We start from the raw sequence: 26,677 nt of genomic DNA on the forward strand, positions 1-26,677 counted from the left end.
GGAGAACAGTAAATTTCATAAGATAAATTTGTCCATCCAACTCTGCTTGGGACCATGTAATAGGGAGGTGTGTCTGTAAGATTCCCTATACCCACTTAGGGGTTTTGATCTGTCATAGACAGGCAACAGTTGTAACTTGTTACTTCTTTTTACTGTAATGTGTAAATGTGTGGGTGTATGGTTTTTTTTAATGAGAATGAAAAGCAAAGAATATAAAAGATTTCATAATGCTATAGTATTAAATCATATTTATGTCCTTGAAAATGAATGGTAAATGTTTTTAATGATGCTATTGTAAATTTATAGAGTGCTTTAATAAATAAAATATTGGTGATCAGAAGAAAAAATTGTGTTTAAGCATCACAATGTTCTAAAACCTAGGAAAAGTTAAAAACAGAACAGGCGATAATATAGATAAGTGCAAAGTGAATGTTTTAAAATAAATAGCACTTGGGTGACCTGAGATGTCAGAACTAGAGACAAGGGTGTATGTTTGTCAATATATCCTTCATGTTTTACAGACTCCTAAGGGAACAAGGGAAGATACAATTTCACCTTTTCTGTGCCAAAACATTTTAATTATATCTTCTTCCAACTACAGCGGTTCAGTAACCAAGGAGCTGACATTGATGCATGTGTTGATAAAGCTGCAAACATTCAAAATGAGATTAACAAAGATTTTGAGCAAAGGGTGACAGCTAATTTTGCACAGTGTTCTGCATCTGATTCAAGCCAGCATAATAATAGAATATTTTATAACTGTTTTGTTATTCAAAAGGACTTTTATGATGCATTTATATTTGTGGATATCTTTGTATGATACTTAAAAATTATCTATCCTGTGGCTAAAACTATTTGCACATCTATGTTGTAATGCAGAGACAATATTAAAGGAAAAAAAACCCCTCTTACTGTAACTTGTGGGTTTTGTTTTTGTTGTTGTTGTTGTTGTCTTTTTTTGTAATCATACTTTATCCTTGGAACTCTTTGCCTTAACCTTAATTTATCTTAAGCACACTAGCTGGAGAAGGTATAGAGATGGTAAACGTGTATTTTCTCATGTTGCTTAGTGTGCACTAATAAAATGACCAAGAAAAGTTATATTCAACTTATTTAATTAATAAAATTGTAGTTTCTTTATGTTCTTGAACTCCTTTGAGCACATTTCAGTGTATTTCTTTTCTATTCTCTACTTGAAGGCAACTGACAGTCTTCTTTCACTTTTCTTTTTGTTTGTGAAATTTTCTTTTTTTTTCTTTCTTTTTTTTTTTTTTATCCACTCACTTCTCCATCTGCTTTCACTTTTGTTTGCTTGGGCCGTCTCTCATCCCAACTTGATAATGAGGAATGCAGTGTGACCCTGACCTCTATCAGCCCATGCATGACCTTCTGACTCTACCATATAACCTTTGACCTTCTCTTTGACAGCTTGATTAATTACCCTGTGTTATGATTTATGAGTAAGTGCTATGTAAAAATAATAGACAACAGGTGGTCCTCTGAAAACTTTTTGTGGCATGTTTTCTTTTACTGACTAACTTGATGAGCTATTTGAAGTTGGAAACTTACTGGAATAATCTATGTTGGTCTATATCATGGTATTTTTGTACCATGGAACACGACATTAGAATATAGGGAACTACAAGTTAAAGCATGGTTGTGACAAACATTTTACAAAATATAGCAGGGTGCTGTTACCTAAGTGCACATTGGGAGGAAGCACAAAATGGAGTCAAGTGACATTTTAGGCGTTTCAGTCCCAGGTCACGTCTTGAGAAAATTGCTGAAATAATGGAGGGGGCATTTTTCAAGCAGAGCTGCAGCTCCAACAGCTATGTTTACTTTAACGCTTCACTAGTGACTTCTGATTGGTTGTCATGACCTCATCTCACTGTTGCACCTAGGCTCAGGTGCAGTGACATAGACATACCCTTGTTGTGAAAAAGATGAGAATAAACACAACATATATCTTTCAGAAAAGATGAATGGACAGTGGTTTGTCCATTTGAACCATGGGTAGATGTAGCTTATAGGTAAATTGCTTTGGGTTTCATTTCCCTTGAGGATGAGCACCTTTCTTCTTTCAAACCAAACAGATAGAATGCTGAACTTGGAAAATATGACTGATAAATCTGTGTTAAATGATCTTTTACAGAACTTTGCCTGAAGACCAAACAGACAGTTCCATAGGTCAGAGGATTCTACTCTGGCCCCTGACCTCTTTGGGCACACGTGTCTTATAGTATTGGCAGGTTAATATGCAGAGCTGAGTACTTGATTTTTTATTTAGCCAACCACAAGAGATTTGAAAAGATGTAGAATTTTCTCCTATTTTCTATTTTCCTTATAATTGGTATTTAATAGGCAAATTAACTTGGATAAATCTTCAGTTTTAGCAAGATTTCACTGGGATCAAAATACATTCTGGCTTTGGTCAGACACTGAAACATTTTATCTATTTGTAGAATCTTCTTGACAAGTACATTTCTGTACTGATTTAATTTCTTAAGCAAGGTTTCCTCTGTGGTTCTTTGTGTTTTGGCATCACCTATCTGTTTTAGACCTCTGACCTAAGCCATCATTTGTTGATTGAATGATAAATGAACTATTATTTATTAGTAAGTACATCTATAGACTTCAAAGTAAAGGAGGCCTACAGGCCTGTGCATTCTCTTTAAATCACAGTGAACCGTTGTGCTGAATAAACTGCTATGTCTAGCAATAAAATTTTGAGGCTTTCTGCTTAAGAAATGCTTTAGACCTTATAAACCCAGTTCTGAAAATGAAACTACAGTTATAGCTACAAAGGATAGAAAATGGAATGAGATAAGTGAAAGAGATTAGCCTCTTGATCACTTTCTTGATCTTCTGCTAGACTGTGCACTCAAACATAAGAGTTAATTAACAACTTTATATATACTTTGTCTCTTGAAATGTTGGATATTGGAATTGATTTGGGTAAATCATTAATCAGGATGCCAGAAGTTTTATTTATTTAGATGTAGAATGTTAAGTAATCAGTTTGATCATTTTGTCTTCTTAAAGATAATAGAAGTTTCTGTGTATGTTTAAAATGACCTGCCTTTTCATCTTATGAGAAATTTAGCATGAATGATTAAATAGAAAAAGAATACTTCCATATAAAATGTTTAAGGTTATAAGCATTAGTTATGGAGGCCTCATTAGAGTGGCAATGCATGGTTCTTTTATGATATTATATCTGATGCCTGGTTTTATAAAGTTTTGTAAAACTTCATGGGTACACTTGTTAAAGGTCAAACTAGGATCTCTTTCTATTTCTTTGTGTATTGATTGAGTTATTGGGAATAGAGAGAATTAATTTTTAAAATGGCACTTATTCTGATTTTTTAAGATGGTTTCTTCAATGGTTTCAAATGGTTAAATTTAGCTGTTGGTATGTTATCTGCCTCGTTTTACTTTGACTATTTACTTTGATACCTTGGTTTCCATGTATTAATGTTGACATGGCAGAAATCTTTTTAGCTTTATTATGTAAAGGAATTTTTGGACAATATTTGTATGTGACAGAGAAAAGGAGGAAAAGACGAAGTTTTAACTACTAATATCTGTAGTTAGAGCATATATAAGTGGGATAGTTGACTTTATTTTGTTTCCCCACTTTTCTCTTCCTCATTATAAAGTGGTTATTAATGGTCTCTGTGAATATCGCATTAATTAATTTATCAGAAAAATTTTAATTGAAAAATGTAAGTTTTTCACAGAATGGTAATTGAATTTGTAACAAAGACATTTATTAAAATTAGCTCTCATTTCTGCAGGAAATGTTCCTGAATATTTCTTGATTGTTATTCCATTAATTAAATTGGCAGTATGAAATATCTAAATGATAAAATATTTTCTAAATAATTCAGGTATTTAAAGAGCAGCATTCATTGTTGAAATCTAAATGCTAAAAATTCTTTAATTGATTTATGTAGTGGTGATTTAAAATAGAATCATTTTTCATTAGTTGATGCCTTGGTGAAAAATTGATATTGTGTCTGTATAAAATTGGACAAATGAGTCATGTAATTTTCAGTTACATAATCAATAACTTAGACAAATACTACTTCTTTGATGATTTATGTGTGTCTGCTTTTTATACTTATTTAGATAGGACACATCAAATTTCAGAGTCCATTTAAAATCAAGTAGGTGCAGTAATTTTTCAATCAATGATTTCCAAAAATTGAAGTAAAAACTTCTGCTTAAGTAAACATGGTATTATGAGAAATACTGTATCTAGTGATTAAGTTAAAAATTAGGCCAAAAGTTTTATAATTCTAGTGACTATAAACTTTGTCTAAAGCGTTTACCTTTATTTGGAATTCCTTTATGGTGCAAAGGTGATGCTCACATTCTATCAATTTATTAAAGTCCCACTTTGTTACATTGAGTTGGATGTTTTTCATAATATCATTAAAATGTAGTATATCACTATTTTCATCTCTAAGAATTCTAAGATCCTATTTTGGGTTTGCTACTTCTAACTCATGTGTGAGTATGAGAGACTCTGTGTGTGTGTGTGTGTGTGTGTGTGTGTGTGTGTGTGTGTGTGTGTGTGTGTGTTTAAAGTTCAATTCACTCAGAGAAGGCAGGGAAGAAACATGACAGGAGACCACTTACTCATGGTACAGAATCTAGTAAGGAGGCAATTTTCTTTTTGGCCTATGGTGACCTTTTTTGACTATGTTCCTTACACCAGAGACAGTGTATGAATGCCTCTATTTCACCCTGTTTAGCAGAGTGCAACAGTGTTGTTTAACTTAACTTTTGGTGGGAGGAGAAGTTATAGCTGAAATTTGAGAAGGGCGTGAAAAGTTGTAAGAGGCACAAGGAAGAGGGGTAGGAACTTCCTTCAAATGTGATTTTAATAACTAGTCAAGTGTGTCCAACTGTAGAAAATCACCAAGTGACAATCTGTCTACCTGACAGTGATCACAATGAATTACAAGACTTTTGAATAGCTATACAGATTAGAATAAAGCAGGACCAAATAAAATATCTTTTGTTGGTAAAACTTTGACTTACCAGCTAAGATGCTTAAAAAGGGAAACCAAAAAAAAAACAAACCCTTTATCTTATGCTTTGATGTAGAACGTTTAAGTTTTTAAATTTGTAAAATATTTTATAACTTCTCATAAAATAGATATTTGTTTAAAAGTTTTATTTAAACATGTATTAATGAATATATGGTATTTTGTTAATCAGTTTGGCATTATATAGTTTTCATGTGTGCAAGACAACTATATCTTAATTAACAGTACTGTCACAAAAATCACAACTTTAATGAACTTCACAATCTGCAAACCATGTCATAGTTTCAGACAATAATGTAGATTGTGAAATCGACTATTAAAAAAACCAACTACATGTAGCAGTGTAGTATACTTTAAAATAAGATAATTGAGTCAATGCTAATATTACTCTATTATTACTGCAATCACTTTTTAAAATATCATCTTATTATGGTTGATGTGGCAAAAAACAAATTTTAAACTTGAATTAGTTCTACAGTTATACTTTTGGGAAAAGTATTTAGTTTTCTTTTTCAGTAAGAATGATATTTTTCAAGCTTTATTTTCCATAGCTCTTACGTGTTTTTATTGTAATGTAGTACACTTTTAAAATATGACCTTACAGGATTTTACAGGGCAAAATTGGGACACCCACAGTACAGAAGTGAATAGAAAATACAAGATATTAATAGCTTCACAAATTTATGTTGCACATGCTTGTCAGTGGAAATTGTTTATTCTTCTCTAATTTCTCGCGGTTTGATTATTACATCAGCTATAACTTAATATAAATACCAAAAGTTTTCCTAATTGTAACCATAGAAATATTTGCCTTGCTAGAATTGTCAGACAGGAAAATATATTTTTAAAACTTTAGAGAAAGTATAATAGCTCAGTAAGCTGTATTTCAGACTTTAGGACTTGTTTCCTAGTACTGGTCCCTAATATAGAGAAATTTTTATGGTGGTTAAAAATGAAAGAAATTTTAGGATTAAATAATTGTTCCCATGCCTTATAGTAGGACATCATTTTGTTTTATGATTTGTGTGGCCTCCTGAAAGAAGAGAGGTGGAAAAAATACCAACTGCACAGGTTGATTATTGTGTTTCTGATATTATAGATATGTAAATCTGTAGAATGTTAGGTCACATTTATTCCTTAATTGCTTATTCTTTCTGGAATTCAAACAAATAAAAAATGCTCATTAAAGTGCAATTGTAAAGGAAAGAGAATCCAACAAAATAGGGTGTGGAATTTTAACTTCAGCTTCAAAGAGGCTGTTTTCTCAAAATAGGTATTTAAATATTGATGTGGTTTGAAAGTGTACTTGTTATTTGTTAACTTATTTCAATATTAGGGGGGTTCTGAGAGATCTGAAGTACTTTATAAAAAAATATAACCTTGGCAATCTTTGTGTTACAATTTTGTCTTTTTATTCTTACAAATAATCTATTTACACAAACAGTGCAGGCACACAATTTTAAATAACTTTTTGTTGGAAAAAGTAGAACTATAGTCTTTTATAAAGAAATACTTAGTGACTATGCAACTATATTAAATCACTTACTATGAAATTTTGCAGATTTTTTTATGAATTGGGATGGTTTCCAAGATTAAATTATGCTGCCTTCTTTGCTTTCAAAACAGGAGGGATATGGAGTAATAGTACTGAATCCCAATGAAAACTATATTGAAGTAGAAAAGCCGAAGATCCATGTACAGTCGTCTTCTGATAGTTCAGATGAACCAGCAGAAAAACGGGAAAGAAAAGATAAAGTCTCTAAAGAAACAAAGAAGCGACGTGATTTCTATGAAAAGTATCGTAACCCCCAAAGGGAAAAAGAGATGATGCAGCTGTATATCAGAGTAAGTAATAAGATTATTACTCTCCTTCACTATTTCTTTTACTTTATTTGTATTGTATTTCATAGTCATTATTTTATTTTTTTAAAAGAAACTTAATTCTTTAATTTTCAGCCATTCATATCCCATGGTTGTTACTTGGATGAAATTTTTTTTTATTCAGAATTACAAAATACGTCCTTATTTCAGTGTGATATTTTTCTTAAGTTTCAAAAGCAATTATGAATGCACCATACAAAACATCGGTCTTCATTTTGGGTGGTGATAGTTTTAATGCATTCTTTTCCTACGAGCAACCATCCATCCACGGTGTTTCAGCTTAACTTCCGAAGGCAGATAGAGGGAGGAAGAGTAATTAATATCTTAATAAATATTTAAACTAGAATAGTTTAGGGATAGTGTAATGAGGGAACTCTTTGCTTTGCTCCTTTCTTACCCAGTGAACCTTTGCACTTTGTAATGCTAGCAGCATGGGATCGTTACAGCAGTGCTGCCCAAGGAGTTCTAATTCGTAGGGGGCACAAACAATTTTATTTGAACTTTGACACATTCTGCTTGATATACGTACTGTGTATTGTATATATGAGACATATCTATGCAATTTTCAAAGCCCTTATTATGGGTCCTATAAATAGAATTTAATAGTAAAGCGTATCAAAAATGCTACTAGGTAAGTAAAATAGTATATTGATATGTTCTTTAAAAGTGAGCAATTCAGAACATTTAAGCATAGACAAATTAACGCTTTATAAATTATATTGTAGGATAGTGGTTACGCTTCAAATTAATCAGTTTGAACTATTTGTACATTTCTTTTTAAAAAGTTTACTAATAAAATATTTCATACCATCTTTGAGGGGAATACATAACTTTCTGAGTTATTTTCTTCATTCTCATTCATTGCATAATCCCTATACTTTTGGGAATTACACTCCAAACTTTCAAGACTATAGGTCGGTTTGTTGAGTAAGTTAGGGCAGTTAAACAGTACGAAAGCATCATATAAATCCTCATGACCCAAAAAGGTATCCAGACCAAGAATACCCAAAGCTCATCATACAGTGACTCAAGCTAAAGGTAGTCAGATTGCAGTATTTTAATTTCTGAAAAGCATCTCACTATGTAATATATTTTTTGAAAAACAAAAACAGTGATTACATTGGAATCAATAAGTAGCTTGCTTGTTCTAATGTAGGTATATTACCGTTTTTCTTTCATATGGCTGCATAGGTGTCATGGTGTCACCTTCTTTATCGGTTGTCCTAAGCTTTCTAATTATATAATCCAGTCTGTCAACTACCATTCTTAGGATAGTTAAAAAAAAATTAATTCTGATATTCAGATTTCAAAAATGAATTGTAAAAGCATTTGAAATATACACATCATTAAGAAAATTCACGTGCTTATGTAAAATGTAAACAAAAAGTGATTTTATGTATTTTCTTCTTAAAGTTTGTTTTATTTGCCTATGATATATACAGATTATAGATCTATTTCTGACATCTGTCTTGTAGGTTTTATATCTCCTTTTCTATTTTCTCTTGTCACCACTGCGTGGATATTTTGCTTTTGTTCCTTGTATGTGTGCATTTTCTTTTTTCTGTTTTCAAATCTGTTTATCTCTGCCTCTGTTTTTCTTCTTATATCAAGGGAGAAAAATCTTTTTATTTTGCTTCATTTTTATGATCTCTCTTTCCCTTTGTCTTTTTTCTTTAATTCTGCTATCTCTTTTACACCCCTGCCGTTTGTTTCCTTATCATGTCTTTTTGCTTCTTTCCTTCTTGTCCCATTTCACTCATCAGTCTCAGTTCCCATTGAAAGCACTTAAAGCAAAAACAGACACTTTTAGATAATACAACTGTATACCTGATAGTCTTAGTTATGAATGTCATTTTTCCTTAATAAATACCCTTTCTCTTAAAATCTAGAGTTGTGCAAAATAGCAGTTAAGTTGGTGCTCTTCAGACATAGTTCTACATAGTAAGGTGTGATCCTGTGGTGGAGAAAGAGAAGAGTGATTCATGTTGTGTAAGATGCCTTAATTCTTAGGTAGTTTTGATCTACTCAAGAAGGGACTTCTTGTATTCTCCTTTCCAATACATGTCTCCAAAAAGTGTTTGTAATTTTCAGACACAGAGCACGATATGTGATGGGGATAAATTAGCATAAATTTCTATACTTCTTAACTATTTACATTTTGAAGTTGATCATCTAGTCTTTGGAACAATCCCATGAGGTAAGTAGATCAAATAGTTTTGTCCTTATTTTATAGTTAAGGAAACTAGTAAATGTGGAACTAAGTGTTGAAACCAGGACTTCTAATTGTAGATTCTTTCTCCACTTGCTTTTTACCATATTGTTCTACAGTTGGAAACAAAATATATACATGAAATATGAAAATTAAAACAATTATTATAAAAGCATGATATAAGTGACATCTGATGATTAATAGATTTTTATCAGTTATCTAATAGATATTAAATAATAGTTATTCATAAATATCTACAAACAATTCATATATAATACATATTTATAACAAGTAATAAGTGCACACAAATGTATTACATTATGTATATATACATATACACATTCTCTCTTAATAGGATCACTAATATTGATCCAATTTTATATGAGAAGACTGTGAGTCAAAACTTAGGAATTTCCCCAAAATAACATAGCTCTTAATATAAGCTCCGTGAGGGCAGGGACTTAGTCTGTTTTGCTCACTATTATATCCCCAGAGCTCAGAACAGAGTCTTCATAACAAATTTTTATTTGGTAAGTAAGGTGGTGGAGCCAAGATTAAAATCCCACATTACTACTTTTTAAAAAATATGTCCTGCATCATTAAAGTATGCTACTTGGTTGTGAGGAATCTCATTCAAACAATCCAAAACAAACAAAAATTACAGTGTTGGTCCCCTACCTACTCCAGTGGCTGAGAAAACATTACAAAAATTAATGATAAGTCGGTTTCTCGAGATTTATTTAATACCTTGATCTGTACCTTTGCATCTGAATCTATAAGAGTGAGATCTCCTGGTTTGTTTGTTTTTTTTTTAAACTCTGTCATCAAGGTAGTATGTTTATGGGTGAAAACAGAAGTGTTTCATGCTGACTATTGTTATTTCTGTTTTGCATCCTTGCTTGTAGAGTAGAGCCAGGCTGCTATATGTGTTCTTTGCTGTACACTTTTGTGCTATGTAACTTTGCTTCCTGTTCTTTCCCTCCATCCAAATTCTATCCATGTTGTAGTGCCCAACTGAAATCTCACCTTTTCATATCACTTACATGGAAGTCACTGTGACTGGTTAACTTATGTGGAATTTATCATTTGCTGTCCTGAGATATTTCTTGTGTTTTTGTTTCACAATTTTATTAATATTTATCTTTCATGCATTTCCACTCCCCATAATATTGTAGGTCTTTGAGCATGCTGTATTGGTCATTCCTTAAGAATAAACAGAAATGAGTTAATATTTACAATAGTACAGAGCATACTATGAGGAATCAGAAACTGATAATAAACCCACTCACTAGAATCCAATACCCTGCAGGGAGACCAAAGCAAAAAGACTAGGCCTTAGTCTAGAGATACCTGGATAAAGTGACCTGCAGCACAGAAATGAGGTATATTCTGGTACCAAACTAGAGCAGAAGAGGACAAGTACTCAGACTAAGGAAGATCACTTAAAAGCACTTTACAGTATATATGTGGAATCTAGGCAAAAGTGACTTGATGCTGATCTGTGTAATACCGAGTTGGAGTTGCTTAAATATCTCTTCCATAGGAGACTTAATTATAGTCTGTGGTGATAGGAAGTAAAGAAGAGAGATTAGACCCAGAAGGTTGAAGGAAAAAAAAAAATGCTGCAAGTGGAAGGGGGAAGGAAATTACATGGCCACAGAAGGAAAAATCCAAATGTGGAGGAGACATTTACAGAGTAAGAATCTTGGCAAAGTCTGGCATTACACATTGAAGATACTCAAATATTTATGGCTTGATTGCTTGTTGACATCCATCAAAAATCTTATCCCTTAACATGAGAGATATTTGGTGTCTAGTTTTCTGATGGATTTTTTCAGCATTTATGTGAATTTTTGCAATTGTTCAGAAACAGCCAACTGATAAACTGAAGCTTTCTTTCAAAAAATATGTTTTTGATGCTCTGACTTGGGTTATGTTCAAAATATTGGTGAAGGCTAATAAATAATCCCATCTTCTCTGTACCTGTTCTCTTCTGTACTAAGGCCACTGGAGTTATGTCTAGTGTTTTAGCAACCAAATTTAATTTTTTTATATTATAGTCAATGAATGTTTAATCTTTGGAACCATTTTATTTTCCTGGTATATTTAAATATTTGCATTTTCTTTTTTTCTGGAATCTGTTAAAAAGCCAAAGTCTCCTTTCAAATTTTGTAGATATCTATTATAGACAGGCAGAAGTAAACTAGAATCCAGGCCTAAAACTTTAAGATTAACAAAGTGTAGGGTTTTTTTTATGTACTAAATGAGTATAAATAAATATGACTAACTATTGGATTATGTAGTACATTTCAGATGCATTAGAAGCAGAGCTTGAGAGATCAAAGTACTTACTGTTTCATGTGGCAACTTTTCTTAAGTATGAAATAATGTACTTTCTGGCATATATTATGGCTTATTAAGGGGATTGATTTGGTCTAGGCAATAAACATCATGTCAGACATGCCTGGCAGGAAAACCTGCTTAATATGTTTTGTAATAAGACGGAATTTTTTGTTCTCGAAAACATCTGCCAACTGAATTCAAGAGTGAAGACAGAAAATGTCATCAATTTAGTGGTAATCCTATAAATTTAGTTTCTTTCTGAGCAACACATAGCAAGACACACAAAATTCCCAGTGTTAATCACCACTGGTTATAGTACTTTGTAAAATGATGAAACAAAAACATTTTATTTTTATATAATGTGTTAATTAATTCATAATGAATTTTAATATTTCAACTGATAAAATTTTAACAAGCATCTTGCCAACAGATCATTTTTTAAAGCATCTGTTTTTTAATGTGTTGGGTTGAGAACTGAGTCAAATGGTTAAATATGTACATATATTCTTTTAAAAAACATATTTCTACCCCCATAATTATAGATACACTATTTTTTCCCCTTAGACCACCAGGGGCTGCTGCTGTTCACACTGGGTTTTGCTTTCCTCTGAAACTGAGTAAGCCCCCCCCCCACCATCACACTGCATCTTTTCTTTCTTCCCTTTTATCTCCTTAGCCCTAAATCTTTTAATATATAATGGAAAAAAAAAAAAAAGAACAAGCATAGCTGGTAATTTAATAATCAGTATAGGAATTTATATTTTAAACATTTTCTACATTCCAAAACATTGACACTTTCCCAAATGAACTTAAAACCAGTAGTCATTGAAGACTTGATAATAATTATTTTTATTTTCTGTTTTTAATGTCTGAATAACATTCAGAATCATACCCATTGCAGAGATGTAGTATGGAGATGAAATTAAACGTGCAGAATTTGAATGACTTGAGTTTGAATCCCAGCTCTTTCCACTTTATATACTGTGACCTCAAACAAGTTAACTTCCCTATGTCTCAGTTCTTTTGTCTGAAAAAATGAAATGATAATAATATATGCAAAGTGAACAGGGTTTCAGACACACCGTGTTGGGTCTTCAGGGCTAATAAATAACTTCCTGTCTTCTCTCAAATTCATAATCAACTGAGAAAGTATCCAATCCTTGAGATCCCCAGCTTTTGTACCTTTCATTACCTTGTACCAAAAATAATGACATCTATCTTACCTTTCTGAGTTTGGAACCCAGTGAATAATATGACAAAGGAATCAGACAAAAGGAGATCAAAACACCAGCTTTACTAATTGATGTAGTTCAAATGGAAAATGTGGCTTAGATCTGTGAATAAATTTAGATTACCTAATTCATTTCCCCTGAAACATCATTCATCTATTTTCCAAACATCCACTTCCCCTTTCACAAGGTAGAAAGCAAGTTGGAATGCATCCTTTTTGCAAGTAGCTTTGAAAGATGCCCAGAAGGACTGAGTCGAGCATTCTGTTTCTTCCCCCAAATGTACTAATCAAGTCAGTCACTCCCCCTGTGGGAGGGAAAGAGTGAGGGATGGTGAAACAAATTGGGAACGCCACTCCAGCTATATGGCTCCACCTGGAGCCAGAAGGGAAATGGGTCCCACCTGACAAAAGTTAGCCCCTAATAAAAAGATTATTAGTAGCACTTGCATCTTCTAGCAACTCAATAGAGCAATATTAAAATATAATCATTAAATGTTCACTAAGGATACCTTAGTTTCTTCATTTTAAGGTTTTTATTTAAAAGGGAAACTGATCAAACCTGATTGCAGAGAAAATAGCCACAAAATTGTTTAATTTTAAAGCATTTAAAGTGCCATGATTCTGTTTTAAATAATCAGAAATCAATCTTTGTATTTTCATGTTTCTTGCTTCCAAAGCCTAGTAAACAGTAGATTTTTAATAAATATTTGATGAATGAATATTTTAATAAATGCTTGCTTACATGAACCTACAAAGCAAGAGACAGACCTTTCACTTTATAAATCTGCTCTCTGATATTGACTAGCACAAGTTGAAAGAACTGTGATACTATGTATCACTGATACATGCTAACACTCAGAAAATTAGTACATTGTTCTTTAAACCCACTTAATAACCAGTGTTAAGTATAGCAGGCATTCTTTGAATTCAGTAAAAACAAGCCAAAAAAGAAAAATTCGAAAGTGGCAGAATAATTAGATCTTTAGATTTAGAATAGAAATTACAATAAAGACCAGAGCTCTGCACCTATTTGTTCGGTTGACTATTGGCCAAATTTGGTGAGGAATTCTGCTATAAATATGATGTAGTAGAAAGAAAAAGAAATTCAGAATTGAAGAGAGTTATGCTCTAATGATCTTAATTTTTTCACAAGCTGTGACGTTGGACAAGTCACCTCACTCTTTTAGTTTCTTCATCTGTAAAATAAGGTAAATTAATGTATATGAAAAGAACCAGTGGGATACCTCCTATTCATTATATCCCATTTTTTTTGTTTTCTCCTTGACCTCTTTCCTTTGGAAAGTTTGGGGAGAATTATGGTCAAATGAGGTCTTTCCTGATTGGTTTATAATCACTGCTTCTCAAACCTTTGGTCTCCGAACCCTTTTACATGCTTAAACATTATTAAGGTCACTAAGATGTTTTGTTTATATGGGTATACCAATTGATATTTACCACAAAAAGAATTAAATATGAGAAAAGTTTTAAATATTTATTTTAGGGGCACCTGGGTGGCTTCGTCAGTTAAGCATCTGCCTTTGGCTCAGGTCATGATCCCAGGATTCTGGGATGGAGCCCCGAGTGGGACTCCCTGCTCGTCCCTTTTCCTCTGCTCCCTCCCTCCAACTTTTTCTGTCACTCTCATTCAAATAAATAAATAAAATCTTAAAAAATAATAATAAGTAAATACATATTTTAAGATAGTAATGAGTCCAGGGTGCCTGGGTGACTCAGTTGGTTAAGTGTCTGCCCTCGGCTCATGTCATGATTCTGGAGTCCTGGGCTTCCCTCTCAGCAGGGAGGCTGCTTCTTCTTCTTCCTTTACCCTCCTGCCCACCCCCCACTAATGCTTGCTTTGCTCTCTTGAGCTCACTCTCTCAAATAAATAAATGTACTATATGTTGGCTAACTGAACATAAATAAATAAATAAAATCTTTTAAAAAATAAAATAGCAATGTCCCTTATATGATGACACAAATAACATATATTTATGAGAAATAACTATATTTCTCAAAGCAAACAAAAACATATGGTGAGAAGTGTGGCATTTAAAAAGCATCTCTTTAATATATTTGGCTTAATAGACAGCTGAATTCCACCACTATTTTCTTCCTTTATCCTCTTCTGCTATGTTTTTTGGTTGACATTTATGAAGAAAATTTGGCCACATACAGATATTCAGTTATAAAAGGAAGTAGAATTTTAATAGCTGTTTCAGGTAATTGTACATGTTTTTCTTTTCTGGTACACCAACATTCAACAAAGAATAATTGCTTTTTTTTTTTGTTTTTTTAAGATTTTATTTATTTGTCAGAGAGAGAGCACACGCTGGGGGAGCAGCAAGCAGAGCAGGCAGAGGAGAAGCGGGCTCCCGGCTGAGCAATGGGTCTGATGTGGGGCTCGATCTCAAGACCCTGGTATCAGAACCTGAGCTGAAGGCAGATACTTAACGACTGGGTCACCCAGGCATCCCAGGAAATAGTTTCTTCTTAAAGATTACCCGCTGTATGAATCTAAAACATATTACTAAGTATTTTGTGCTACTTTCATGAAAATCCGTTGGTCTTTATTGTACTTTGAATGGAACCTTTACTCGTGAATGATTTTATAACATCATGTATTGGTCATTTGGAAAATAATGTTGCATTGAGTTATACAGATCTTCCACATGTTGACATATTTTATTATGCAGTATCAAAGAAATCCTATCTATTAATATTTCTACCAATCTCATCTGCAAAGATTTTAAGAATTGAAAAACTATTAAACTTACCAGAGAAGATACAAGTTTCCCCAACTTTTAATTTTAGCAAGAAAGCTCAAATTTTATCATTAGCAATAAATGCCATTGGCTGTTTTTCTTGAACTTTCAGGCTTATTTTATTTATTTTCAAGAAAATGGCTTCCAAATGCTCAAACATAAGTAATCATCATTTGTCAGTCTTGCAAGTAAAAAGGATGTTCTATTAAAAAAAACAGCTACTTGAGCTCACAACTCAGCTACACAACTTCTTTCCCTCTATACAAGCATCATAGCATAATTTGATTTGCAGGTGCTTTTGGGGCACCGGGGTGACTCAGTGGGTTAAGCCTCTGCCTTAGGCTCAGGTCATGATCCCAGGGACCTGGGATCAAGCCCCACATCAGGCTCTCTGCTCAGCAGGAAGCCTGCTTTCCCCTCTGTCTCTCTCTCTCTCTCTCTCTTTCCGCCTGCCTCTCTGCCTACTTGTGATCTCTGTCTGTCAAATAAATAAAATCTTTAAAAAGGGGGGGGGGGGGGCGCCTGGGTGGCTCAGTGGGTTAAAGTCTCTGCCTTCAGCTCAGGTCATGATCCCAGGGTCCTGGGACCGAGCCCTGCATCCGGCCTCTGCTCAGCAGGGAGCCTGTTCCCTCTCTCTCTCTCTCTGCCTACTTGTGATCTCTGTCTGTCAAATAAAATAAAATCTTTTAAAAAAATAAAAAATCTAAATTCAGTTAGCCAAGGTATAGTACATGATTAGTTTTTTATATAATGTTCAGTGATTCATTAGTTGAATATAACACTCAGTGCTCATCATACATATCATGTGGCCTCTTTAATTCCTATCACCCAGTTACCCCAGTTCATCACTCAGAATATTAAATACACATATGCTCAGGGGTTGAGACTTAGTAAAAGTAATTTTTAGTTCTTCATCAACACTTTTTAGGTGAATTTGTGTGTGTGTGTGTGTGTGTGTGTGTGTGTGTGCGCGCGCGCGTGCGTGTTGTGTATTTTCCCCTTGAGTGTGTAGCAGTGAAGAACATAATGACCACTACTATAGTTTGGTACCATTGCTGTGATTTGTGCTAAGTCACAGGCAGTTTTGTTCTCCATTGCCTTAACTGCAAATGCCAACACAGTGGAAAAAACACAAATGCCTTAGTATTATTATGTGGACTCCCTGAAAGCTCTCAAAAACCTTCAGAGGTTTGTAGACCATATTTCTGGAACCGCTGGGTCTACCTCTATTTTTTGGAGTTGAACATATAGGCAACCAAAGGAAGTGGTCTGTAAGATTAAAATAACCATTTTTCAGTTGATATGTTAGGCAGATGAAATTGGAACAGTATGAGTGAACAGCTATGTAAGCTGAAATAGAGAAGCTAGAACAGGGTAGGAGTGGTTTATTAACGCATTTGGGCCTATCCATTTTAACTCTTCTCATCTGGACTCAGGGAGCATTATGTGTAGAGTACGTCACGTGTCCATCCTCCCTCCTTCTTCATAGAAACTAAGATGTCTATACCAGGCCACTGGAATTTGAGGATTTAGAATCAATCTTTCTTTCTTTCTTTCTTTCTTTCTTTCTTTCTTTCTTTCTTTCTTTCTTCCCTCCATCCCTCCATCCCTTCCTCTCTCCCTCTCCCTCTCTCTCTGTCTCTTTCTTTCTTTCTAGAGAAGGAAGGGGAAAGGGGCAGAGGGAAAGGGAGAGAGAGAATTTTATGCCAGCTCCATGCCGAATGTGGACCCTGGCGAGGGGCTCCACCTTACCACCCTGAGATCAGGGTTTGAGCCCAAATCAAGAGTCATATGCTCAAACTCAACTGACTGAGCCATCCAGATGTTCAGGAATTTTTTGTTTTCTACTACTTGTCCCCAACAATAGAAGGCTCTGGAGAATCATATGCCCATTTTGGGTTTTAGCAACTACAATTTTCATTTCATCCCTCTTTTCCCTAAAATGAGTGGCCTCTTGCTTCCCAGAAGAACTCACATATTTAACCCTGCTGTGCAGCTGAGGTCTAATAAACTACTATAGTCTATTAGCTCTGTGCTGGTGCTGTCCCTCTGTCTTATGTTTACCTTAACTGTTCAATGGACTGATTCTGTCGTGGTTAAGAGCTGAGTGCTGGTTTCTGGCACATGTGTACAGGGTTTTTACATACAGTAATCACTCAACAAGTGTTATAATTATTGTAATATCCTTAATTTACAGTCCAGGTTGCATCTGTCCATCACTTTCTCCCATTTCTGAAGCCTTATTCTTCCTAATTCTCCAAATTGGTTTCTTCTTGTTTCTTGTCTAAAGGAACATTTGACAGTAACTATCCAAAATACAGTTGGATTCACCATGCTTCTATCGGGCTTTAAATGTGAATGGTGGTTCTTGCACTTTCACAACTTCACTCCCTTTTTTGGGAAAAAGGGGCAATTTAATACCCTCTATCTCCCACCTGTGGTCCACCCTTGTGGTTGAGGCCCTTGTACATACATTTGTCTAGTTAGAAATAGTTGTTTGTTTCTTTGTGTAATCCTCACAGCTGTCTCAGGTATCACCTTGGCTTTACAGATATTGTAAAATGAGACTCAGATATAAATAGACTTACTCATAGTTGTATACCTAATAAAAGCAACTAAACTAAGGTTAGAGCCCACATCTATCAGACTGCAAAGCCTATATTTTTCCCAATAAACTACACTATCATTACTGAACGTTTTTTACAAGTGGCTTTCTAAGATTTCTCTGTGTTTATGTAAAATACATACACATAAGTGAATGAATCAGTGGATCTCTCCTGAATTGGAAGGCAATTGCTGCGACACAAGACAAATAATATTCTCCACAATGCAGTAGTTTATTCAAGGACTGTTGTTAGAGAGTTGCAGTGAGTAGATATATTGAGTGTAGGCCCGCATCCTCTTCTCTGCAGTAAGACACCCTCACACTTTATTTTTTCCTGTGTCCCAAACTGTCTGTCCTTCTGGGATGTGTAAGTTGCTTGACAGCAAAGGAGTTTGGAGTTACTGCAGATGGGGATGAGGAAAAAACCTTATCACCTAGTATAGTTGTCTCAAAAGTGCTTTATTTAATACAGGTAAACTTTTTTTTTTAATCCCTCCCCTGATTTCAGTTTGCCTTTAAGTAAGTGTGCCTGTTCTCAGCCATGAGCTGCTTGTTCCACCCCATTCTCCTTTGGTGTTTTCTTTTTTTTTTTTTTTTTTTTTTTTTAATTTTTTTTTCCATTTTATTTATTTTTTCAGCGTAACAGTATTCATTCTTTTTGCACAACACCCAGTGCTCCATGCAAAACGTGCCCTCCCCATTACCCACCACCTGTTCCCCCAACCTCCCACCCCTCCTTTGGTGTTTTCGCCAGCCCAGTGTTCACATATGCACATTATGGCTTTATCAGTAGATGGAAGCACTTCTGTGTGCATCTCTCAAGTGTAACATAGTGGGGCAATATAACATGTTTACTGAATGACTTGAGTATTTACATTACAGACTCATCTCGTTTCAATTTGAATTATATATGTGCATTTGTAAACGTTATGAAATTGTATGTTTAGATTTACTTGCTTGGACCATGAAATTGCTGCTTAACACACTCTATGTATCACTTTTATCTTATATTCCTGTAATATTAATTTCATTCTTAGCGTTATTTTCATAATTTAATACTAGAAAAAAACATTGACTTTTCTCCTTGAAAATAACAGATTATAAGCCACAGTTACTGGCTCATTTAGGGACCCCATAAAACAAAGATAAAATTTTGAATGTGAATCTAAGTGGTCATCTACCAAGACTTTCCCTAATTTCTGTTTGCCCTAAAAATTATTTATACTTGAATTTGTTTCCCAAAAACTTTAATATAGCTCACCAAATTCCCAAACTGGTGTTTGAAATGTCTCCCTGAGACTCCAGAAAATCTCTGCCCAGGGAAGTGATAAAGAGAAAAATCATGGTCCTGTATTTCAGGATACTATTATATTTAAGAATTCCAAAATAATTTGACTTTTTTTAAATAGTCACTGCTTTTTATTTAAAAGTCATTTAGACACTGTGGGCCAAAACTTTATGTTTCTACTGGAGCAATAATAACACCAATAATTTCCAGAGCTATATAATAGATTAATTTTTTTTATAAAGCTGAACCATCAGATAAAAATTAGAATTAGGATTTTATACTGCTAAATTAAGTAAATCTATCAAAACTAAAATCTTTTTTAGTCATTGAGAAGAGGAATTCATTTTTTCAGTGCTGCTGTTCTAAATTTTTGGCAGTGAAGCATATAATTTTTTCATATTAAAAAGTGGGAATTTACACAAATTCATTCAGCCCACCTTTGTTTACTATTTTATATAAACAGTACATTTAGGAGGAACATTACTTATAGGAAAAGTTTTCTACCAGAGTATGTTGCCAAAAGATAGTGTCTGAAGGGTGGTAGCCATTTTTCAGAGACATACCAAGTCCAATTAGTTTATTTCTAGATGTAGATGAGGAAACTGAGATTGAGAGAAATTTGCTCAGAATTACACAGTTACTAGTGACAAAACTTACTGGGATCTAGGTTTTCTATTTACCATTCTGGTTATTGAAATTTTTATATTAAAACAAGATGTTTTTTCCCCTCCATTTTTACTTGCAGGTAGTTTCTCTGGCCTTTGTCTCAGCAGCTGATGGGGTTGGAGAAGAACAGGGGGTGTGTGTGTGTGTGTGTGTGTGTGTGTGTGTGTGTGTGTGTGTAGAGTATTAGGGGAGAAGGATAAGTGGTCCTTAAGTAATTGAGATTTAAACCTAAAAGTTAGTTGAAAACAGTATTCCTAACATAATCGATTTTAAGATCTAAGAGGAAGAATATAAATTTGAAAATCTTAGTGCATTATATATGAATTATGATATTAACTATACTTCATTCACTCTTAATGTTCTTTGTTTCGATTTCACACAGGAGAGTGAAAAAATTTCCTCAGAATTTTTGTGCAGACTGCATATATAATAATGCCATCAAAGAAAGGCTATTATTTGTGCATATATAGCTCAGTCAATTGAAGATTGCTCAGATTATCATCTTTTTTCATTGATTTTAAAACCTTTTATCACATTTTAACATCTCTGAATTTGGGATGCATCTTAAAAATTAATGGCATATCATGGATTATTTGGTGACTTTTTTTCTCTTAATGGTACATAAAACAGTGCTACCTTTTAAAATTGATGGTTTTGTAGATAGATGAAATATGGTATGAGACAGGCTGCCTCACTGCACAACTCTGAGAACATAATTCTTATCTGGCACCCCCTGGAGTTGTGCAGTGTATAGACTGTGGCCTTTTAGGGTAGCCCAAATAGAGATTATGTGGAGGGTTTGTTCTTTTCCTTAACATTTTACCCCATATTTGGTCCCATAAATTGACAAAGACCACCTGCCTATTTGGCAATTAGTGATCCCTCGGTAAATGTTTATTTATTTACTTACACATCATTGTAATCAGTTGTTTCCTTTTGTTTGCCAAAGCCCATGGATAGCAGGTTTGAATTTCTTCCATTACTAGATGTCACATTACTAGGAAGAAGTAGATCTCTAGATGGTAAACTTAGACGGTAAATCTAGGAAGTAATGACTAAATGACTGTATTAAATGGAGATGTTAGCCCCTCAGTGTCCTAATAATTTTCCTAATGCATTTTACTTTTAAAATTTATTGCAGCACTTTCAAGATAACCTAAAGTAACTATTCATACAATGAAAGTAGAGTACCAGTTTTAGGTTGCATTCTGTTAGTCTACCTTCGCTGATTTTATACTATCTCCTGAGTGCTGGATATTAAAGATTAAAAATGCAGGAACAATAAACATGTAATTTCTACTCAAGACAGGATTAGCCGGGATTACAAAACAAGATGCCAAATGTATCTTGAAACTGAAGAAAATGTGTCCTTTTAAGGAGCACAGCTTTGATTGGACCTCTTCGCATTTCAATGCAATTGAGCACTATTTACAAAATGTTGTGCTTGCTATAGCTGTTTATGAGATACGCAGATGGAAAAGCCAGAATCTTTGTTCTCTGGGAGCTCAAGCACAGTCTTGTGGAGGCCGAAATATTCTTAAGCAACTTGGATAGGCAGTTTCCAGTAAGGATTTTGAAGCAGTTCATATGTTGCATTCTAAGCATATGAAAAAGGGAAAATGTATCTTTTACAATTATTAATATAGCATTAAAATAAAAGTTAGATACCTAGAGATTCAATAATAGACCACTGGATTTTAGAATTTAAGAACTACTTTATACATTTTCTGTATTGAATACATCTATTGCAATGAGAACCTCAATTTTTATGCAGGTTGCTTATATAAAATCTGTTCTATTATGTAATGTAATGTGATTTTTGTGTGTCATTGAGTATTAAAAATCACTTTAAAATTTTGCCACTTTAAAAGAAGTTAATTTGGTAGGTGTTTCTGACACATTCTGGAAACTCTAAATTTCAATTTTCAGTGATGTAGTGAGATTTACTCTTGCTGTCTAAAATCATTTTGCCCTTACTTATAGACCAAATGAAGCTAATTAAACATATAAGTAACATTTCAAAACTTTTAAGATCCATCTAATGTCCCTTAACCAGTTCTTTTCTTCTTCTGCTTTTATCTCCTCTACCAAATGATCTATGATATATTCACTTTATATCTGTGATATACTCATTCACTGGTTAAGAGAAATAATATGTCAATAACAATGCACCTAACATTTTAATGAAGTTCTATAGATCATAAACACTTTAATTTGTATCTTATTCTTTAGGGAATATAATATGAAGTTGATGATAGTGGTTTTCTTTAAGAACCATTATTTCTATTTAGGTGTATATTTTCTTAATTGCTAATGATATTATCGATGTTTGTTAGTTTCTTCTTATGTGGGTTTAAATAGTTATTTTTGGCAAAAGATCCAGCCGAGCAACTTCAGAATGGATTAAAATGATGAATAAATTAATCTTTATGGGGTTCTTTATAGCTTCTTGTTTTTTTGCAAGTTACTCTTAACTATTGGCATATCTTATATAAGGTAGTTTAAGTAAGAGTTTCTGAGGAGGTTCCATTTTGATTTCAAAGTAGTTTTGGGGGCGCCTGTGTGGCTCAGTCATTAGGTATCTGCTTTCGGCTCTGGCTCCGGTCATAATCCCAGGGTCCTGGGATTAAGCTCTGCATAGGGCTTCCTGCTCAGCGGAAGCCTGCTTCTTCCTCTCCCACTCCCCCTGCTTGTGTTCCCTCTCTCGCTATATCTCTCTCTGTCAAATAAATAAAATCTTTAAAAAAAAAAAAAAGTAATTCTGCTCTTGCATCTACCTGTACCTTCCTTCTTTACACCTCCCCTCTTGTGATCCTGGCTTTAGTTTTTACTAACAAGGTTTAGTGTTAGTTAATCCATTTGTGGAAATATTGTAAGCTTCATTTGGATAAAGATTCTGAGTTAATCATCTTTTTCTATCCTGTGGCACCTAACAGGCTGCCTTGAATATACATAATAGTCAAAACTTACTGGTTGGGCAAATGGACTAAATGACTTTACTTTGAAATTTGACTTTACTCAGACAATGGCTATAGGAGAACTGCACCTTTTTTTACGTCTCCAATATCATTTCCTGCCCTTCTTTTCTTCACTTATTCCATTCTATCCCCACTGGTCTCTCGCTATTCTTGGAATATGTCAGGCATACCTGTCTTTCAGTCTTTGCATTGACTGCTCCTTCTGTCTGTGGTGTTCTGCTCCAAAATATAAGCAGGGCTAACTTGCTGAAATTCTTCAGGCATTTTTTCCATTATCATCTCAATAGAAGTAGACCCTCACTACACTACTTAAAATACTACTTAAAAATTACAGCCCACCCATTTCCCATTCCCTTTACCTAGCTGTACTTTTTTTTTCTTTATGACTCATCTCCTTCTAACCTATCATATAATTTACCTATCCAATTAATATTGTTTATTGCCCATCTCTTCCATTAGATTGTAAGCTCCCAGAGGGCTGGTATCTTTGTTTTGTCATTGATATGCAAAGTAGACACTGAATAAATATTTGGTGATGAATCTATAGGCTGAAAGGTATTGTTTCATTTGGACTGTCATCTACTGGTGGGGATTGTCGTATCCATAGTTCATTGTATATGGTACTGTTTTGAGAGCTTACTATGTACCAGACACTATGCTAAGTTCTTTGTATATGTATCACATTTTACCTTTAGTTAGCCCACTTTTCACTACACTGGAAATTATTTTCTAACATTTTTGTATCTTGTATTTAATTAGTGTTCACTGTGTCTTACTTGTCTTTGTATCCACAGTGTGGGTACCCAAATATGTGTTAAATGAGGAAGTGAATGGTAAATTTTTTGACAACTGTGGCAAACTGACATTATAGGGAAACTCATAAAATGGTACCTCTTGGCCTTAGTGACCAGATTAGAGAAAATATTTCTTTCAAAATGATAAAAAACAAACACTGAAAATATTTAAAAATTTCAAAGGTATATTTTAAAATGTATTTAAATAACAAGGAATGTGTCACATTTCCTTTAAATGGTATTAAATCTTATTAATGGTTTGAATAACAATAGCCACCATTGAGCTAAAAGTATGCAGCAGAATGGGTGACTGTAACCTGAGATATTTCAAAAATTTTGAAAGGTTAGTCATAAAAAGTGCTATATTTAGAGGTCTGAACATTTTCCTTTCTCTGTTAAGTAGCCTTCTGGCTTATTGCCCTGTGTAGTTCAGGGCACACTCATGGAGCCAGAGTAATCCTATAAAAAAGACACTGAAATGACCCCATCAAGTCCAGTCAGTTGTGCCAGACTTTATTCCCACCCTGCATTCTGAGGAATTTTTGTCTTTGCTAGGTTTCCTTTGATTTCACACCCAGATTTGCCCTACTCTGTATAATGAGGATGATCTGCCTGGCTTTGATTCAGCAGCTGCCCAAGATACTGGTTTCTCCAGAGCTTTGGCCGGTGTGCCAAGGGACCAGTGATCAGAGGTGGGAGGAAGTGGCTATTCTGGACTCCTGTCTCCAGCCCTTATTTCTGGGGAGAAAAATCAGGCAGTTATATTAAATATCCTAAGTTGATATATTAATATAATTCTCAAAATTAGGCCAGAAAGATTACCTAGTTAGCTTGTAATTGTCATTTTTAGACATTTGGAATGAAATACTCTTTTCATAATAGTCAATTGAGCGCTTAAAATGGAACATTATGGAGAAGTATCTCATTATTGGACATTTTACAAGATTCTATTCAGATTCAAAAGCATTCTTCACAGAGTCTTATCCTATATTTAAAAATAATTAATCTTGACTTTCCATCTTTGTAAAACGTTTCTTCACCACCCCTCCCTTTTTTCCTTTGCATGGGCGCAAAAACAAACATGTACACGAATACACAAGTATTCACAGCCTCCCTCTTGCCACTGTGTATATTACATTCAGTGGAATTTTCAGTACTTTTCAAAATTAAGATCACCGAGATTATATATTTACTGCCCAAAGTAGACCTCTAATTATTTAAAAGAAAGGCTTACATTTAGTTCATCTTTGCATTCTCAGGGCTTGAATGAAAGTCTGTTTAGCAAGGTTGTCTGTGCTAGAATTATCATTTGATTTGCAATGGAGTCTCTGGTTCCTTTAGTGCATAAGGGAATAAATTCAAATTATGGCAAGTTACCAAGATTGTCCAGGTGAAGCTAGTTAAGACTTTGAGGGAAACTTATCATTGACACTAGTGATATTATACTATTATTCTTTGAGTCATCAAACTGAATCATTGCATTGAAACCTGGTATTACTTATATACTTATTCACAGGAAATGTGCAGATAGTAACTCCAACACTTGAAACATTTGAATGGATTTCCATTTATAAATATGCTCTGGCATAAATACCATTGAATATATTTCATTATATGATAAATTTTTAGATTTGGAGGAGTGATAAATTATATTTAATTTTAAGATTAAGAATATTGGCAAAGACATGGTCAATTAGCCTGTCTATTCAAATGTTCTAATACACATTAGTTCCAAGTTCTCTGTTACCTCTAAATAGAATATACATGATTAAAAGAGTGTGCCACTTTATAAATGAGAAACATTTTATAACTACATTATAAATTCAGTGATTTGAGTACTATCTGTATTTTTGTTGCCTTGTGTACAGTGGATTAAATAGACTTAAATATGACTAGATTTGATTGGGAATATGGGTATAGAGTCAAAAAGGGAAGAGATCAAGTACGCGACTAAAGATAGTATTAGTCCTAAACAATGGTCTCTGAGCATTGGTGTAACTTACATTCCGTTGCCAAAACCAGTCTCCATCAGACTCAACCAACTATCCTTGATAAGTTTGTGGTCCATTTGTTAGCTCTCTAAATAAGTTTTTTTTTTTTAATACTTCAACCAAAAGTTTTTAAACACTCCATCAAATATTTATTAAACTGCATTGTACCAGGCACTTGGAATATGAAGATCAAGAAGACGTGACCCTTTCCATAGAAATTAAGTAAGAAAAATGCACTGGATTCCAATTAGTAGGGGCACAGGTGGGACTTAAGCCAGTTAGGGATTGAAAGTGGAAGCTCCTGGGAAAGTTTCCTAGAGGGGGCGATGATACCTAAATATGTCTTAAGTTATCAGATCTAAAAGAGAACAGTGAAAGTTGAAGACAGGAAGTAGAGGAATAAGAGTGTTTTCTTTCATATGCTTTAGAATTTTATCTTTCACATGTAAGTTCATATACTATTTGAAATTGATTTATTGGTTTGCAGTGATGTATGAATCCAGTGTCAATTTGTTAGTGTGGGTGATTATCCTGACCCCTCTTTCTTCAAGAAACCATCCTTTTGTCAATAATACTTGAGTGTTCTACCTACTAGAAATTTGTTTTTATGTTTATTATGTGGATAGTTCAGATTTACATTTTTTCCAGATAATCAGTCGTCCTAACTCCATTTTGAGAATAATTCATTTTTTCACACCTTTAATGGATAGATTAATTGATAGATTGAATTCTTATGTTCCTGCCCCTTTTTCCTGGGTATTCTTGTATTCCTTTGAAAGCTGTGTCCACACTTGCCAATGCATTCTAGTGTAAATTTTGAGATTTTATTGTACATTTAGTGTATGGCAGTGTCTTAACATAGTAATAGT

At 33.9% G+C, this 26,677-nt stretch overlaps 1 protein-coding gene across 6 annotated transcripts in view; it reads left to right on the plus strand.

The window, feature by feature from the left end:
- FAM172A (family with sequence similarity 172 member A) overlaps nucleotides 1–26,677 on the plus strand; it is a 429,585-nt gene that overhangs the window by 191,641 nt on the left and 211,267 nt on the right. For all 6 annotated transcript variants that reach the window (XM_045999245.1, XM_045999240.1, XM_045999242.1 and 3 more), the window contains one exon: nucleotides 6,687–6,905. In XM_045999245.1, the coding sequence (XP_045855201.1) occupies nucleotides 6,687–6,905 (219 nt within the window). The remainder of the gene's footprint in view (nucleotides 1–6,686; nucleotides 6,906–26,677) is intronic.

The sequence above is a fragment of the Meles meles genome, chromosome 3, assembly GCF_922984935.1.
Source record: "Meles meles chromosome 3, mMelMel3.1 paternal haplotype, whole genome shotgun sequence".
In the NCBI taxonomy this organism is placed as follows: Eukaryota; Metazoa; Chordata; class Mammalia; order Carnivora; family Mustelidae; genus Meles; species Meles meles.